The sequence below is a fragment of the Cololabis saira genome, chromosome 23 (genome assembly GCF_033807715.1).
Source record: "Cololabis saira isolate AMF1-May2022 chromosome 23, fColSai1.1, whole genome shotgun sequence".
Lineage (NCBI taxonomy): Eukaryota > Metazoa > Chordata > Actinopteri > Beloniformes > Belonidae > Cololabis > Cololabis saira.
Genome location: NC_084609.1, coordinates 21,276,940 through 21,295,008, shown reverse-complemented (window position 1 = coordinate 21,295,008; position 18,069 = coordinate 21,276,940). Strand labels below are relative to the sequence as shown.

General features: G+C 41.9%; 1 protein-coding gene across 8 annotated transcripts in view; it reads right to left on the bottom strand.

Annotated features, from left to right (window-relative positions):
* The window catches only part of dock4b (dedicator of cytokinesis 4b), a 150,644-nt gene that overhangs the window by 43,251 nt on the left and 89,324 nt on the right, over positions 1-18,069 (bottom strand). For 6 of the 8 annotated variants that reach the window (XM_061715317.1, XM_061715318.1, XM_061715324.1 and 3 more), the window contains exons 20-35: positions 17,209-17,309; positions 16,419-16,500; positions 13,984-14,154; positions 11,297-11,489; positions 11,077-11,213; positions 9,532-9,666; positions 9,155-9,253; positions 8,130-8,224; positions 7,230-7,305; positions 7,052-7,152; positions 5,803-5,861; positions 5,052-5,200; positions 2,362-2,447; positions 1,138-1,164; positions 636-731; positions 493-553 (exon numbers count right to left, since the gene is read on the bottom strand). In XM_061715317.1, the coding sequence (XP_061571301.1) occupies positions 493-553; positions 636-731; positions 1,138-1,164; positions 2,362-2,447; positions 5,052-5,200; positions 5,803-5,861; positions 7,052-7,152; positions 7,230-7,305; positions 8,130-8,224; positions 9,155-9,253; positions 9,532-9,666; positions 11,077-11,213; positions 11,297-11,489; positions 13,984-14,154; positions 16,419-16,500; positions 17,209-17,309 (1,668 nt within the window). The remainder of the gene's footprint in view (positions 1-492; positions 554-635; positions 732-1,137; positions 1,165-2,361; positions 2,448-5,051; positions 5,201-5,802; positions 5,862-7,051; positions 7,153-7,229; positions 7,306-8,129; positions 8,225-9,154; positions 9,254-9,531; positions 9,667-11,076; positions 11,214-11,296; positions 11,490-13,983; positions 14,155-16,418; positions 16,501-17,208; positions 17,310-18,069) is intronic. The other 2 variants (XM_061715321.1, XM_061715323.1) reach the window with 1 other exon arrangement.

Genomic DNA, 18,069 nt, shown 5'->3' with positions numbered 1-18,069 from the left:
AGAACCAGGTCGGTTTATCTGATTAAGTAACTCAAATAATTGCAACTCCAAATCCAGACCTACATTTGATTTCCATTGATAATTGTTGTGTTATTTTGTTGTCAGCACATTCAACTAAAGTATTTAATGAGAATATTTCATTCATTCAGATCTGGGATGTCTTATTTTTGTGTTCCCTTTATTTTTTTGAGCAGTGTAAATAAATATATATACATATACATATATACATATACATATATATATATGTATATATATAATATATATACATATATATATATACACACACACCTGCATACCTACCTACCTGCTTCTCTTGCACATTTCTAGGGTTTTGTGTTTAATAGGAGCAAAGGTATTTTGGTATTTGTCCTTAAAGTGTATAGGCTCCAAACAAGTGGTAATAGTATACAAGACACTGTAGGTAGTAATCTCCTTCTGGGGCTGTGGGGGTTGGTATGGATGGCCGAGCTGCACGGAGGAAATGTTACTTACCAGTAAACTGACAGTGCATCCAATCTTTTTGCCATCCACTTCCCCCAGCTTCATACAATCCCTGTCGTGGAAACATGAGTGGTTTAAAAGAGTATGTGACATGATAAATACAGGGGGAGAAAAGGGCCCGTGCGTACTCTCACCTGTAGTCCAACAAGCGCTCCATCAGACGGGTGACAGTCGCGATCAGAGAGATCCCGCTCTCCCTCCACGTCTCCCTCTCAATCTTCTTCAACAGGCTGCAGGACGAATGAAAAGAGACGGAAGGAGGCAGAGATGTAAAGACGAGCGGATGCACGTTGGGAAAGAGGAAAAAAAAAACGGGGGAAAAAAGTGATGGAGGAAATTACTGAGAAAAGGAACAGAAGCAAAAGCAAAGAAGAAATAAATCTGAGTCAAGTGTCACCTATGCTTGTTGACCTGCCTGCTGGGGTTCAAGAGAAGCACCAATGTGGCCAAAAAGACTCAAAAGAACCAATTTAACGGGTTTCCCCATTTTAGTGGATTTTAAAACCGATTGGTTTGATTAAAGTTAAGCGCACCGACACGATAGCCCAAATATGGCAGCTCTGTCACAGCTGAATGAACTGTTCCCCGTTTCCCCTCACACAGACGACACAGAGAACAAAGAGGAGAGCGTCTTACCTAGGGTACGGACCAAACAGAGGAATTCTAGTCCAGGCGGGAAGCATAGGCGGAATAAATTAATAGTAACATGATTAAAATCAGAGCACACTCACACAGGTTAGTTCAGGGGGAAGTGAGGTTAGTAGACGGGAAAAGTAAATCAACCAAAAGAAGTAAAACAACTCTGAAAGGAAAGATAATTAATCAAAAAACAGATAAATAAATAACAGAACCTCACAATAATTATTCCAAATGCATAGTCACATTGTGCTGCACAAAGTAGATTAGATTTAAACATCTTGTTTCAGTAGTTGCTGCACCGAATCTGTGATGCCTCACATTTAAAAATGGTTTACGATGAAAGACGAAAGGGACAAACCGAGACGATGCAGCAGTGAGTAAGTGCCTGTCAAGATCACACTTTGATTGACAGCTATGTGGCGGTAGGGAGGCATTCATGATGCACATGAATCTGAAATGTGACTCATTTTATGCAATAATGTCTCTGGACAGAGTTCAAATATTTTTAGGCAACAAAATAATATGAATAAGCACGGAATACGGAAATAAACAAGGCAGGGATGCACACTCACACACACACACACACACACACACAAGCAAGCATGTGTGAACACTGAGCCTGCATGCAGACGAATCTGGAAACACAAGGACCGAGGAGGTGGAGATGAACGCGAGTGAATGTCCACCACTTACCTCTTCAGTTTTTATCATTCTACTTGAAATAAACATTTCAAAATACACAACTCAATATCACACACTTTTAACACCAATAAAAAAAGCTTTGTGGATTGAAAAGCAAAATTTAGAGTAAGTCCTTCCTCGTGAACTCGACACATTCGACTATTTTTTTTTATTTAAAATGAGTTAAAAGAGGTTTTTTTCCGAGCCAAAAGTGCTTTTCAAAAGCAGAATGGTTTTCACCTCCACTCGCAGGTAAAATAGGTATTTACCGAGGCGAGCGACCTGTGAATCACAGCCTACGCAGCCGTTTACCCGACCAAACCTTGCGTGGGTCGAACCATTTCAGTCAGAGGACTGAATAAACACCTATTACAGCTCGCTGAACTCCCCGGCCTCCTGATCTGACCTTTCTCCGAGCAATTTCACGAAGCCCACACGTTGTGACTCTGCCGTTTGATCTGGGGGACTTCCTGGGTCAGATTATTGAGCGAGGAACACGCTCCTTATCTTTGAGTTTTCTGATCCTGCCCAATAACTCACATGCTGTTGAAGAGCTCCCGGTACGTCTCGTCCCCTTTGCCCACGGACATCAGGGTGTCCAGCTTGTCAATCAGTTTGGCCTCCACCTGAGAGGGAAAAGCAGGAGAGAACTCAAGGAACATGCCGAGCCTGGATTATTGATAATATCACTGGAGAAAAAAAAGAGAAAAACATGGTCCAGAGCTCAGATATCAGGATGTTGGTGCATCAAAGTCAGGAAATATCAGTTCTCCACAAATATAACAGTTTGTTATTTGAGCTGTACACCACAATACTTTCCAGTTATAATGACCTGTTTATGTCACACATGAGCTTGGCTACACAGTTTAAGAGTAATAACATTCAAGCAGCAAAGCTTGATGAATTAAAGCTCCTCAGTGTTTCAGTGGCTTAAATCCATGTTACTGAAAAGTTGACCAGAACCTAAAAGTTGACCAGAAAACCTAAATAAACCAAATTGTATCTCAGTATATACTGTATATATACGGAATGTGTGAGAAAACAGGCAGAATTTGATCAGCACCATGTGACCATCATAATCTAAAGCAGACACGTTAAACTCCAGGCCTGCGGGCCAAATCCAACCCACGTCCCTTTTCTGGAGAGATAATAATGTGCTTACAACAAAATGTTATAATTTTGTAAAATCATGGACCACGATAACATGTCCCACAATGCATCCTGATTTCGTTACCTGTGCCATGATGGCATCTACCCACTGGATGGAAGTATTTCAAATTAAGTTAAGTCATGGGCTTGAAATTAGAAACATGTTTCTACTAAAAGTACGCAAACCAGTATTATTTTATGTATTTTTTTAAGTGATTTGTCTGTTCAGCTTCTGCTGCACCTCCACAACAGTAAAGAGCTGTTATTACACCCATGTTACTTTACGTGTTGGGATGAAAAATGACAGCTGAGCCAAACTATCACATGCAGCTCCTCGAGTGACCACTAGGGTCTGACTCCAAAAGTGACTTCATTTTGTCAGTTTCCATGGCAACTCTGTGATAACATTTCTAACTTTACAGCAGAAATAAACAAGTTCATAGAAGCATAAAAACTGCTTTGGTTTCTAAAGCTAGAGTTTACATCCGTGACAACTGCAGAGGGTGAATATTTATACACGTCATCAGGTGAAATTATACAAAGACACTATTTTGACATGAGGGAAGTGTCACGACAGCCGCAGCTATTGTCACCTCAATGCTTAGCATTTTCAGTGAATGTCACAGCTGAGCAGTGAATTAAAGATAGAGGGCATAATTAAGCCGTTTTTAGATCCCAACACTATCGCTGGATGATGAACGTGTCTTTAACGTGCATTGGGTAATAAACACATGGCACTTTATTTGCCACCCCGTGCCTGAATGTGAGTCGGGAGGCGTCATCCGCATAACATAAAGTAAGATGTGTGGGCGAGTAAAATAGCGTATTGGTACATCATTGGTACACACCGCCAGACAGGTGTCATTTTCGAAACGAGGATCGATAAACGATGAGTGATGAGCGTATTTTGGACAGGTTTTGCTTTTTGAAAACCCCCAGTTTGTCATTTTTGTGGCCACTTGCTCAAACAACGAACCATCCTTTGTGGTTCTGGACGTACGGCGGTTTATAGTGCTCTGAGGCTGAGCCACTCGCTGATCCCCTCGTCTCCCCAGTTACTTATGTTGCAAGTATAGGCCCTACCTGTGACCTCCTGCTGCTGCTGTTACTCTCATCAGCTGTTTCCTTATTTTACGAAACAATAATAATAAATAAAGGTTATGTGATCAACAAATCCCCCCAGGAACGTTAGTTCCGTTTACATTAGACCTGACTAAGTGTACCCTCGGAGGCGAGTTATTGGCAGGACCAGCTCAACATGCCTCCCCGAATTAGTCAAAGTAGAAAGGACAGGCAACATGCTCTTTCAGGGCCCGTGTTTTGGTGAAATAGTCAACTAATCAAATATCCTGCTTTGGTATCAATAGCTCAATCTTCCACCAAAGACTGTCTGATGCCTGTCATTTTATAGGGTAACTACAATTTTAATTAAGATGTTCCCTGAATGTTAATTAGCTTCCAATGAAAAGGGGGGTTCTTTATTACACAGACTGAGTTTAAAATAATCTGATCTGGATATGTACTATGCCCTTTTGATTCTGAAGGAAGACTCAGGTCCTAATGAACTGCTGCTTTCTTCACTCCGTATTGAGGTTGTGGCTCTTTCAAATTAGTTTGTTTTTTTCTAGCTTTCTGCTTCCGACCTCAGAGGTAGAACAAATACAAGCAGAAGTGACATGGGTGGAGACGACCGGGCAGCTGATCTGGGTCTCCGAAGTACCTTTGAAATAACAGTCGAACAATTGCGAAATTTCAAATTTCGTCTCAAAAAATGTGACATGGTCGAATTCTGTCAAGTTGGAAGTTTGTGTCCACTTCAGTGAACTATGCTTACGCCCTGAAGGACAGGAAAAAAAGACGTCTTAAGAGCTGAACGTGTTCTTCAAGCCCCAATCTAAGATAAAAACAAATAAAAATGGAGTCAGCGTAAAAATTATTCTAGTCCTATTTTTAGCACGTCATACTTCAATCGTTTGTTTGTTTTGTTTTGCCATCGCATGGGATGTACCCGCCCCCTTGAGGGTGTTTCAGGGGTCAACCCATCATTTTACGCTTCCCCTCAACATTTCTACGGTTCACACCTGCTTGAAATTGCCGCTGCGCCTCTGCTCCCAGTCCATCATGTCGTGGAAGATGGGGATCATGACATTCCTCAGATCTGGCTGCGGCACCAAGGTCACCTCCAGGAAGGGCCCAATCATCGCTGGAATGAAGTTCAACTTGTGCTCCCCTGGAGGAGAGAAGCAGTTTGACACAGAGGTGAACCCTTCACTCCATCCATGAACGCAGCGGACTGCTTTGGTCAGACGTAACTCCCGGTGGCTTTCCTCGATGAAAGATACTCTCGTAAACTTAACTGAGCTGCAAACAAAAGCTAAAATCTCTAATGTGGTTAAAGTGCTGTGCAATTATACGAGCACTTTTATAAATCACATCATCAGAGAGTTTATAATTCAGTTCATTACTGTTAGGAAATAGAATTCTTATTCAAATTGACATAAACAAATAAAAATCCCTCTAACTGAGCAGAAATACACTCGAATGGTGGAGATTAAATTGCTTACAATGATCACGTTTAGAGAAAAACAGGAGTCTCGCTTGTTTGCCTTAACTTTTTGTAAAACAAGTGAATCAAAAAAAAGACAACCTTTTGTTATCAAAAGAGCAACGAATGTGAATAAATTAACGGCTAAATGGAAACTTTTGAGGAAGAAAAGGCAGAAGCAAAAAACTGAGACGGATATGATAATCTGAACCACACACACAAACACACGCGCATGCACGCACGCACGCACGCACGCACGCACGCACACAGTTATCTTGTCGCCTTACCTAAATTCTGCCACATGCTGAAGATCTCGCAGCCCATCATCACCCTCATGTCTCCGTACCTGCATGACAACAATCAGCAATGTGTTCTTTCTGCAGCAACACTGACAGCTGAGGAGAGCGGTCCATGCAGCACTTCTTACTAGGGCTGGGTATCAATTCAAATGTCAAGAATCAATTCGATTCTGATTCTTAAGATTCAGAATCCATTATCACCATTTGATTTGATCCGATTCGATCCGATATTGATGTGGGTTAGTGTTATTAAAAATGTTTTTTTGAGCTGTTGCCTGAATTATATGACTGTAAAATAACTAGTGAAATAATGATTTCATAATAATTATTGTGAACTAAAAAATAAATAACTCAAATGGGCCTTTCAATATCCATTTAAAGTGCAAAAAAGAAGAAAATTGCAACAGCTCATGCAGTAAACAAATCATTTTAGCTTGTCTAATTTATTCTGTCACCAGACACACATGTTGCCACGAAGCATCAGACATTTTTCAGGAGTGTCATGACAAACCGTGAGTCCGATAACAGAAGAAACCAAACAAGCTATAGTAAATATAGATAATATGAACTTCATTAAACTTTAAACAACATTTTGAAATTTAAGTTGAAATATCCAAAACATTGAACACTGGTTGTGCACGGTTGGGTGTGTGTATGAGTGTGTATGAGTGTGTCCGTGTTTGTGTGTAACGTGTCTGGTGATTCAATGATCTGCAAGTTTTGCCAGCACACGGTTGACTGGAGATGGAAGGATACGTGCGAAGAAAGATCATGTACTTTAACGGCGACGTCTGTAGTAGGTGGAATCATAATTTTGTATTACAGTATGACGCTCTCCTCGCGTGGTGCACGAGCGAGGTCTGTTTCATAACGCAGCTGGTTGTCTGTGCAAACGGAGGCGAACGCATATGGCAGCATAAACACAGGCTCAAACAGCATGAATGACGTGACTAATGGGATTAAAGTTCACCTGAAGAAAATCTAATGATGAAAAATAATCGATCTTTAGACATACGAATCGATTTTAGGAATTAATATGAGAATCGATTTAGAATCGGAAAATCTATTTTTTCAACACAGGTCTACTTACGCTGAAAACGATCTCTTTATGTGTGTGTGTGTGTGTGTGTGTGTGTGTGTGTGTGTGTGTGTGTGTGTGTGTGTGTGTGTGTGTATATATTAATGTGCTTTAAACCAAAGCAGCAACAAATGACATTTGCGGGCAGCCGACACATACTTTTCCAGTATTTTCTTCTTTTTGGATGGAGAGAAGGACTCCAGTTGGAGACAGGGCTGGTTGATGAATATCACAGACAGATAGAAATACGAGTCCCACACCTGAACAGGACATAGAAGAAGTTGTTGTGTTTTGGAAACTCTTTCTCTCTCTTTCTCACAGACCGGCACCTTCCTACCTTGTAGTCGAACTTCTCATTGAGGAAGTTTTTTCTCAGCGCATCAGAAAGGTAGAGGACGGTTGTGATGATAACACTAAAACAAAAAACAAAAAAAAACACACACAGCAAAAGTTGGAAAGAGTTACTTCTAACCTTACTCACATCACACTTGAAGGGATCTTGAAAAGTAGGGACTCATATGATAATAAATACAGATATTTGCACGTCTGCTGTATTATGATAAAGGACAGAGATTCATAGCAGAAAGGAAGAGCCGAGTGTCAACTCTAATCTCTGATATTCAATTTAATAACAGCTTTGGGTCGTGTTATTTTGAATGTCGCAGGTTTGGTTTTAAGATGAATAGTTTATGCTGCTAAAAGAACTGTGATCAGTGGACTGGATATGTTTACATGCAGATGAAGGAAGCGCTCAGATAAATATACATATGAAGCAGATTTGTCCAATTACAGGTCTACTTTATATCTATTTCTGCAGAGAACCTGCGTCTCATTAGAGTTGTTCAGGCAAAGTTCTTTCATGCTGAAGATAATGATGCTAACGTTGCTACAAGCGACTCCCTGCTGTCGCAGCTGAGAAGCTATTTCATAACAACCTACATTTACGTCCTGGACAAGTTCCACGACTACGTCAAAAACCTGAGAGAAGTTCTGCTGCTAGCGAGCACTGCATGTCAGCGCAGCGTAAACGTTGTTTCCTATATCCACAACACAAGTGGAGACTTTTCAACAGTTTCAGTTTCACAGCTTTATTTGAGATTACGCAGGTGCCAGTAGGACCGAATGGACAGAAACACATGGGAACGAGGCTGATGAGGGATGATGTGAGTCCTGAACGTAGGCGACGTGCGTAGTTGCTACGTAGAACCATAAATGCTGCTTAAGTGTGAGATCTTACTTGTTGGTGACCAGTCGCATGACAGTCCAGTCTTTAGGAAACATCTCTGGTCTTATTAGGATCCTGAAGACTGTGAAGATGTGAAGAAGGAAGTCCTGCGACACAAACACACAAACATGATGACAAGGGGAAGAGGTTTGAACCCAGAAAAAGATCAGTGGATATTCAAATGCTTTATTCCTTTCAGTTCAGATTCAAAAGGAACTCATTTATAAGTTAACGGTGTCGAAAAATCTACACAAGAATATTTGGGCATTCTGCACCTGATGTTTTGTGCGTTAGAGGAAGTCTGCATCAATTTCCATTATGTGTCTGCATACTGTATGCAAATTGGTTTTTCTGTCTCCCTTGATGGAGTATTCTTCTAAGGCTTCGTTCATTATTAATAAGTGTATAAAAAGTCATGAAAGAAAAATGTGTATAATTTTCAGGCTGATCGCTGTTTTACTGTGTTTACATTCTTTCTCAGTTTGACATTGAGAAAAATAGTGGCATTGTGGGACATCAAGTAAATGTTTTGACATTTAACAAAGGGAATATTTATTGAAAGCACACACCCATCAGTCAGGACAATCACAAGAAAACTGGCTTATAGGCTTTTGCTCGGTGGTTGCTGGTACCTCAGAGTATGTATTAAGAAACAAAAAACATATGGTTTGTTCCACTGTTGGTTCGTCATGCTTCATGCCAGGAGCTAACACAAATGGCCCTGTGTGGGCAGAAGTAGTATTGATTCATAGATTGGCTTTATGGGAATGCTGCTGCTTATTTGAGCCGAGTGCTAATCTGCAAAAATGTTAGGTACATGGTGAGGAGTAAATCTTTATAACAGACCAAGGATGATGCTGAGTTGCAAGTACGTAGATTTTCCGATGCAAAGAAAAAAGTATTTACATCTAGAAGGAAACGAGCTACGATACTGGTTAAAACTAAATATTTCTTCGGGGGTTTAATATCAATTTCTATATGTCAGAAACAAATGCAGACACAGCCGGGCAGATGTGGAGAGAGTGCAGAGGCCTCACCCTCAGGTCGTCTTTATTGGAGAACGACTGCAGCAGCTGCTGGTAATGTCTGTCACTCATCTGTCGCAGAAGAGCCAACAAGCAGGCGACAAACTCTCCCTGAAGGAACAACACACAAGAGCAGTGGCTGGTCAGATCTTTACATGATAGCTCAAGAATTATGAAGAATGATGCTTGCACAGAGAACAGAAAAGGGATCAATCACAGTTAAAGGTAACTGGTAATAGCTGTAGCTTGATTAGTATAACATCGTTGAGAACCCATCATCACACACATGATGCAGATCTCAATATTATCCTCCTTCCTGTTCTCTGCTACATCATTAATCATTAAACTCCCAAAACTATTTACTAACACACCGGGCAGAACACACATACAGTGACATCCTGGAACTGCAGTCTCATGGCGGGGCCGGCAGGCTGCGGCCGGTTGCTGATTTCCAGGATGGTCCTCAGCAAAACTCCCAGCAGACTTTCCACAATTAGCTCCACCTCCTCTGACACGGCGGGCTCCTGCACAACGGAGAAACAAACCTGCAGCTGAGTCACGGCTCACAGTTACATGAATGTTACCAGTCAACATGATGAGAGGAAATGGTTTCATAGAGAATATGTGAACAGAAAATGTTCTAATAACCACTTACACATGGGCAGGTCAAAACAATGAAGATTTAACCAAGCGAGTATATCAGAGGCTGCATTTGGAAAAGAAAAGCAGCAACTAATGTGTCTTTTTGAGTTATAGTAAGAACTGCCAAATGTGTAATTAAAACCTGGAACCTGTGGTGCACTATCGATATTTGAGTAAAAAATGTGTACAGATGGAAAAAAAAGAATTCTGACACAAAATAACAATTTGTTTTTGTAATTGGGGGTGTTTATTATATACTGAAATCATTTTTTTTTTTAATAAATATTTTTCCAATCATTATGGAGGGATTAAGTGAGTTATAAATACAAGTATGATACATCCGGAATTATAGGATTAAATTATATAGTTATTAAGTTATTAAGATTCAACAGATTGGGACTGAACAGTTGTGTCGTTTTAAGAAAACTGTGAAGCGAAGAAAATAAAAGCCTTGAGTTTATCATAGAGCATAAAAGTTGGATTCATTGAAAAGAAATCAATGAAAACGAAGAGATACTTTTATTTTGGGCACGGCAGCGAATTTAAAACCTGATTCAGTCTCCAACTAAAGTTCGAATATATTACCTTCAAGTTTTCTTGACTTATTTGCATTCATGTGTTTTTCTGCCAGAACAACCTTGAACTGTAGTCAAGGACCCGCATCAGTCAGTCTACTGTAAGAGTCATTTTCTGCAACCTTGTTACCTTGTAGTTTTATTTCCATCCGAGTTTTAATGAGTATTGAACCAGAAAGGAACTGAGTAGTAACTGCGGTCCGTCCTGAAAAGAGTGATAATGAGAAGAAGCCTCACCGGCACATTGGCTACCACTGCTGTCACCTCCCTTTAGATATAGTGCCAATCTGTGCAGTGTTTAAGTGTATAGGTGTGTGTGTGTGTGTCCTTATAGGTGCATTTACAGCCAACGGTGCAAGTGAGGCGACTAGCGCTGCAACACACACTTATAAATCCGCCAGGATCAAATCAAAAAGTCTCTTCCACCACTGCTGTTCCTAAATTGATGCGCCTCATTAGTGAACTTTACTCCTGCCAATGTCCTTGTCACCGAGACTAATTGACTAAATATAGACAACGAGGCAATCTGCTGGCACGGGATTTTGCCAGTGACTCATTCCTGGAGTGTAAAATATTTGAAAGTTATAATTAGCATCAATACTTTTTCCAAAATATGAGTGTGGATCCGCTGCAGCTGCTCGGGACACAGCTGGGACAGAACACGCAACTGTTTCTTGAGGAGGCTTGTGGCCTCTCCATCACCGGAGCAACACTCACCACGGGGCCGTTCTCCTCCTTCTGGATGAGGGAGAGCATGCTGGTGAGGATGCGGGCACACATGACCAGGTCCCTCTGCTCCTGCATGTGGGTCTGCAGGACCCGGAGCACCACGGGCAGCAGGATGCAGCGCGACTCTAAAACACGGGGAGGAAATCACGAAGGATGAGATGGAAACGCACGAGTAAATGTGGCTGCATTCACTAGTGAATAACCCCACCTGGATTGATGTAAAGCGTGCTTTCCACCGTCTTGGAGATGCATTGCAGCTTGACGGCCTCCAGGGGACTGTCGGCGTGGACGGTGACGGGCAGGCTTGCCAGCGTCTCTCTGACGAAACCGGCCACCTCTCGCACCGTGAAGATCTTCAGCAGCTCGCCGTAGATCGCAGGGAAGGTTCGCAGGAACACGGCCTGGGCAGAGAGGCGACATGTCCAATCAGACGGAAGCTAAATCGAACGGGCACAATCCATTATTGTCATTTAAATCATTACGTGAGGCTGAGCAGCCGAAGGCTTTCCAGCTGAAAACGAATCTGCAGAGAGCGTTTGAGGACATGAATAATTAATGTGTTGTATTGTATGCATGAATGCTTTATGTTGGGAATAATAATGACTTCATACCGTTTATTCAGCACATCATCCTCTAAAACTCTATTACATCATGTTAATTCGACCTTACAAAGACGACGGGAAGCTCAAAGTTCACAGCAACAGAGTCTTTAGAGTTGGATAAGAATAAACAACAACGCTTCATATTCACTTGTGATTACAGAGGGCTGTTTTATTGTGGGAAACAAAAGAAAGTATGTACTATTGTGCCCCGAAGCACAGGGCAGGATTGGATTTGGCTGGAACGCCAGCGGGCTGGGATTATGGGGATTAAACTGAAGGACTGGCGGGATTCGCTGTCCATCACTTGTTTGTATCTAGCTGCCAGATTCTCTGTCTTCCCGTCAAGTTTTGTCAGATCGGCACAGCACAGCAGAAAAAATGCAGATGATTTAAAGAAGAGGGAAAAGAAGTCTTTTTGCTGGCCCAACAATGCAAGAACACACTATTCCTCTGTGTCATGATGTTGGAGGCTTACTGTTCCCAAGTTCACTGGTGCAAAGCCACAAACCTTAATCAAATGCCACTAGTAGAAAGAGAAAGTAGTTTTTATTTTATCAAAACTATTATCATTTTTGTTTTACCAGTGTTTATACTGTAAACCAAAAATGAGTTCAATGATGCTAATACAGTAACTAAGGGGGCATACAGATTTGTAAAACCTTTTTTTTCTTGTTTGAATAAATCCTAAAGTATATTTTCCTTTCGTGCAAAATGTTGATCTCCTGCGGTGAATATAAACTGGAATACATGTGATATGCCAGCATCCAGTACTAGGTAGTACCGTGTGATTAACTAGCAGGTTTTTGAAAAAAAGAAGTTGAAGTGCAGGTTGTTAGAGGAATCGTTTCTCTTCCACGGCAGCAACGAGCTGCATTAATAAAAATATTAAGAAAAACAGAAAGTTTCTTATTTAGAGAAAAAATTGAAAGGTCTGAACACATACTTAAAAACACTAATATCAAACAATCCTGTCAATTTGCCTGAGGTTGTCTGCACCTGAAAATATACTTTTTTCAAGGAGCTGCTTGGATTTGCAGGATGTTGTGACATCACAGACCCAGATCAGAGTACAACTATTCAACCATCTTCGCTCTACCTCACAAGAGGGCAGCACAAAGCCGTGAAGCCAATATAAACATTTGACATTTGACTCAGTTTTAGGGGGCGGAGTCACTTGACTCCACCCTCAAAGCTGGCAACTGAATAGACATGTAAAGAGACGATTCAAAACATTCATATTGTACAGCATCTCTGTGGTATTCTGAAATAAACAAGTCAAAAACATGTCATTAATACCTCAAGAAATTGTGGCAGCTTTTGAAAAAACTGAACGTAATTACTTTTTTTTTCCTTTTACAGTTGTTTGATGGCAATTCATTATTAGCAACTATTCATTTAAGTCTTTACCGTCTAATAGTTACACTGCATTAAAATATGAAAAACAGAATGAAGGCAAAGCGCAATGAAACCAACAGCCCTTCATGACAGAAAAGCTCTGGTGTTAACTGTTCACAAGATCCAATTGACCCTCAAGCTAAGACACTGTCCTGCCTGCCAGTTTGAAGTTTTCTGCTCATGTGTGAATGTTTTAGTGCGTCATGTCTTGGCCGGCCTGTGTGTGTGTGTGTGTATGTGTGTGTGTGTGAGTGTCAGTGCAACATGTAACGGATTAACTGGGATTAACAGTGGCTCGACCTGCATCCTCCCACAGCTATTGTTGTGCTAGAATGTGGATTAATCCAGATCAGAAGTCAGTGGAGGGATGAAACAGAGCCGTGCAGACGGCAAGGACAGGGCACAAGTGGAATATCTAATGGTGCAGTAATAATGTGATTCCAGTTCATCGCTCCAACGGTTTAAATGACCAGCGTAAGGGATGAAGATGACACAAAAACACAGACAAAGAAGGTGTTTTCTGCTAAGATCTCTCAATTACGCAAGCGAACAAGCGTCTTTTCCCGGTACGTAATAAGGATTATCTTCGCCATTGTAGCTTGTTTCCCTTGGTCTTGTTTTAAATCAGTGGAGGCGGCCGCCCAGGCGTGCAGACCTCCCACCGGAAAAGGAAACTCCTATTCCGACAGCAGACCTCCAGGCTGCATGAAATTCAATTACAGACAATCCCCCCCTACACATCACAAGTGCATTAACAGGAAGAAAACATTGATGTGCACGAGCGCCGAGAGGCACAGACTCACACATTCACGTTTGCACGGACAGACACTCAAAGATGAACGTTTCTGCAGGTTTCGAGAAGCGTTTGTGCTGGATGCACACGCGTGCACACACACACCTGCGTCTGCGCCACGGGACTGGTGCCTTTGTTCTCCTGCGAGAGGAAGAAGCGGATGGACATGAACAGCTCGTGGATGCAGACTCTGAACTCCTCCTCGTTCTGGCCTCCTGTCGCCAACGAGAAGAGCCGACGAGACTGGATGATGTACTTGAAGATGTACTCGCTGGCCTGCGGCACAAAAGCAGAAAACATTCATTATTTGTCGCGTAATTGACAAAACCCATGCGTCTTCCTTCGCTATGAAGTGGCAAAAGATGAAAAGAAGTTTGATTACTTCATTTATCTTATAGTAAAAGGAGCAACACACTCAGGAAAGCAAATGAAAATACAAATAAATCCAGAGATTTTTATGATTATTTTGATTCCTTTGTAAATAGTCTGAACCTATAGTCCAAACCTATTTTATGTTTGCTTTTTTGCATCAACTTTATTGCATTTATTAAAATATATTTGTTTTTCCAAAAAGGTTGCTATGGAGACAATTCAGTACTAATGAGGAAATGTAAGAAAAAAAAGATTTTATTTCACATAGCTTGGTGTCAAAAGGTGACTCGTATCACCATAATACTGAATCCTTGTACTACATAATCCTAATTTCTGCAGAGAGTACATCTAGATTTTAGAGCAACACATGCTGCCTTCAAGGCCACTTCTGCTCCATGGACATTTCTTAACAAGACAATGTAAAACCACATTCTGGACCAAATTTTCAAGGCAAGAACAGCGTTTAGGGTATTTTCACATACAGACACTCCCTTTTAAATTAACTTAACTTAGTCCTCCTAAATCCTGGATCCAAAACAAAACAAAAGCTCTCAGTTCTTTTTGCTTTCATATTGCGAGTTAATTCGAAAAAGTCCTCATCCTAATCCACTTCAGATCTGGTGAAGCCTCAGTCCTCTTCCTGTTCACACTAGAGGATGGGACACATGATGTCACAACTACAAATTTAAGCTGCAAGCAGCGATGAACGGGCCCTCGCGCGTGCAATTTTCACCAATAAAGGTCAAGGACTCAAAACCGAGTCCAATAACACCACCCACGACACTTTATGTCAAACCATTCAGAGGTTATGGCAGAAAGTAGGAACTATCAAATATGGACCAATCAGATGAAGGGTGGGGCGTCTATCGTTGCCACGGTAACGCTTTTGACTGAAAATGCCCATCGTTGAAGGATCGAGACGGACATTTTGATGTATAACACACCTGGGTGCACGTTACGGTTGAGCCGAAGAAACGGCCGAAGAAATGGCATAAATTGCGCCAAAATTACATGATTAATTCGAAAATGGCCGACTTCCTGTTCAGATTCGGCCACGGCACCAAGAGACTTTTCTTTAAGTTGAGACATGATACAGGTGTGTACCGATTTTCGTGCATGTACGTCAAACCGTATTGTGGGGCTTGAGGCACAAAGTATTCTAGGGGGCGCTGTTGAGCCATTTTGCCACGCCCATTAATGCAAACCATGAAATATCTAATTTTTCGCCAGACCTGGCTTGCATGCAAAATTTGGTGACTTTTGGGGCACGTTTAGGGGGGAAAAAAGGCCCTCCTAAAACGAGAAAAACAAGAAAAAAAAGATTCCTACAGATACAATAGGGCCTTCGCACTGTCAGTGCTTGGGCCCTAAAAAAGGCCACTTTATGTCCGCAGCGCTCGAGTTAAGTGAAGTGGTTCCACGGACTCAAACGAGACCACCTCTGGAGACGTCTCAGCTGAATTCGCTTCAAAGAGGTCTGAGTTTGTTTGGCCAGCTGAAAGAGTCCAGGTGTGAAAACACCCTCAAGTGCTGGGAGAAGAAATGTCAATTTTACTAAGTTGTAAAAGCTTCACGGTGCCATCTGTGTTTATGGAATGTGTTACAGTCAAAAGTGGATGTCTTTTCAAATCTGACTTGAAACTGACGTGAGAAAAACACATGTTAGGTTCATGCCGTCTTTGAGGAAATAAATCAAAGTAATCGTTTTTCTTTTTCTTCTGCTTGTTCCAGTTTGCCTCAGCCTTTTCTGATATGGCGTTTTAACACGTCTTACAGATCAGCCGTATCAGGAAGCCCAGTGAATGTGTCTGCTGTGTATTCCTTTTATTATGTGCTGCATGACAGATGAGCATTTAATTCTGCCGCAGAATGCATCTGCATGTATCATCATAATAAAGAGACGAGGATTCCCGACACCAGCGGCACTGTGTTTCCGACCATTAAACTTGCATGCAGCACAATAGACGGAGAGAGGAGGGCTGGGGGGGGCGGCTTGATGCAGTCACGGCTGATGGGAGACATAAATTAGCAGGAGTGGCAGCAAGAGGGAATTGTTTATTTGTTTATTTACATCTCTGCATGAATGGCGTAATTGCGTATGTGAGCCTGTAAAGACAGCTGCACGGTCTGAAAACAGAGGCTTGGAGTGTCTTCAACGTGCACCTCACCTTGAGCACCTGCTGGATGTGATCCTGATGCTCCGCATCAATGATGCGGTCCACGTACCACTTCAGCACTTTGATCAGGTCCCTGCATCACACACACACACACACACACAGACACACTCAGTCGCGCCATTTCCCCCCCAAGCTCCCTCACCTCTCTCACCGGAGGCGATGAAGCAATCCCACGTCTTACAATGCAATGCAACTGTCTTTAAATCATTTTCAGAGGATGATATTTCACTATTTCAGCAACAGAGCTGAACTGAATGCAACAGTTAAGGGTAATGATCCTGAGATGTTTGATAATGACAATTTTGCGTTTCTGCTACATTTTAAACCTTGAAAGTTTGAACTTAAAGGAGATATCAGACAGTACAGGATAGGGATTTATAATTCTGCAGGAGTGGCTGTCACTATAGCTCCTAATTAAGAGCTCACGCTAGTTATAGCAGGTATAAAAATAAGTATGTTAGCAAGGTGCATGCATGTGTGCAAAGATTACAAAAAACTGTTGTGAAGATGGCTACTAAGAAGTTGTGAATATGTGCATCTCTGTATGTCTATCTGTGAGCAAGCACAATCCCATGATTCATTCTGTCTGCTTCAGCCAGGGGGCACCATAAGCATTTCATTGAGTCCTGTGATGAACTCAGAGGCCCAGCGTTGAGTGGAGCTGCCTCTCGGCGCTTGTGTAGGCTGCCCTCATCTCGCCTACTCCTGTCATGTGTTGTTATAAAGCACTATGTGGGCAAGGCTGCGTTACTCCCAGCTCAAAGTGCTGTTGTTTACAAACCTGTAGGACAAAGCTCCAGCAAAGTGGCTGTCGATGTAGGTGTCCATGACCGGCTTGAAGTGCTGGAATTTACTGTCCTGGAGGAGGTTGATGATGTGGACCTGAAATCGAACAGAAAGGACATGAAAGATGAGTTCCTATAGAAACTCATCCCAACAGATAATAGAGCCATCCAACATAATAACAATGTAAAACTCAAAGTTGAAAGTTTAATGGCTTCACAGCACACAAAAAAAAGTCTTTATGTGATTCAGGAGGCTACCAAAATGTCGATAAAGCCAAGAAATATCTATTTGCATCAACCAATGCAGACTATTCTGTCGAGTCTCCTTTAATGCACAGTGAAACCCCGAGAGATGGCCCAGAATGTGGCGGCGCATCTGGTGTTTACGCAGCCAAAAGGGACACTTTAGTCGCTGAACCCCACAGGCATGCCTGTCTGAATCAGATTTAAGTGACTAATGCTCGCCTACAGACCAACAGCCACGTCTGCACCCATCTATTTAGTGCTACATGGCCTGATGTTCCTCCTTGTCCATTGCTGAGCTCCTAGGAGTGTTGTCTCATGGTGTCATTCGTCTTGCGTCTCAGTCATAAGTCTCAGTCCAGACCGCTAACACTTGTGGTTCCAAGATGGAACAAGCCACCAAATACCATCGGAGCAGGTGCATCCCTCTCTGCAGTCAGAAATGTACTAAAGACACGATCTCTTTAGATCATAGTCTAAGTATTTCATGGCTATAGCACTCCATCAAATACAAACCTTATTTTAAGGTTATTAATAAAGCAATGGTGATGCACAGGAAATGTGAAAGAGCACAGGGAATTAACTACTACAGTATTTTCTGGACTATAAGCCGC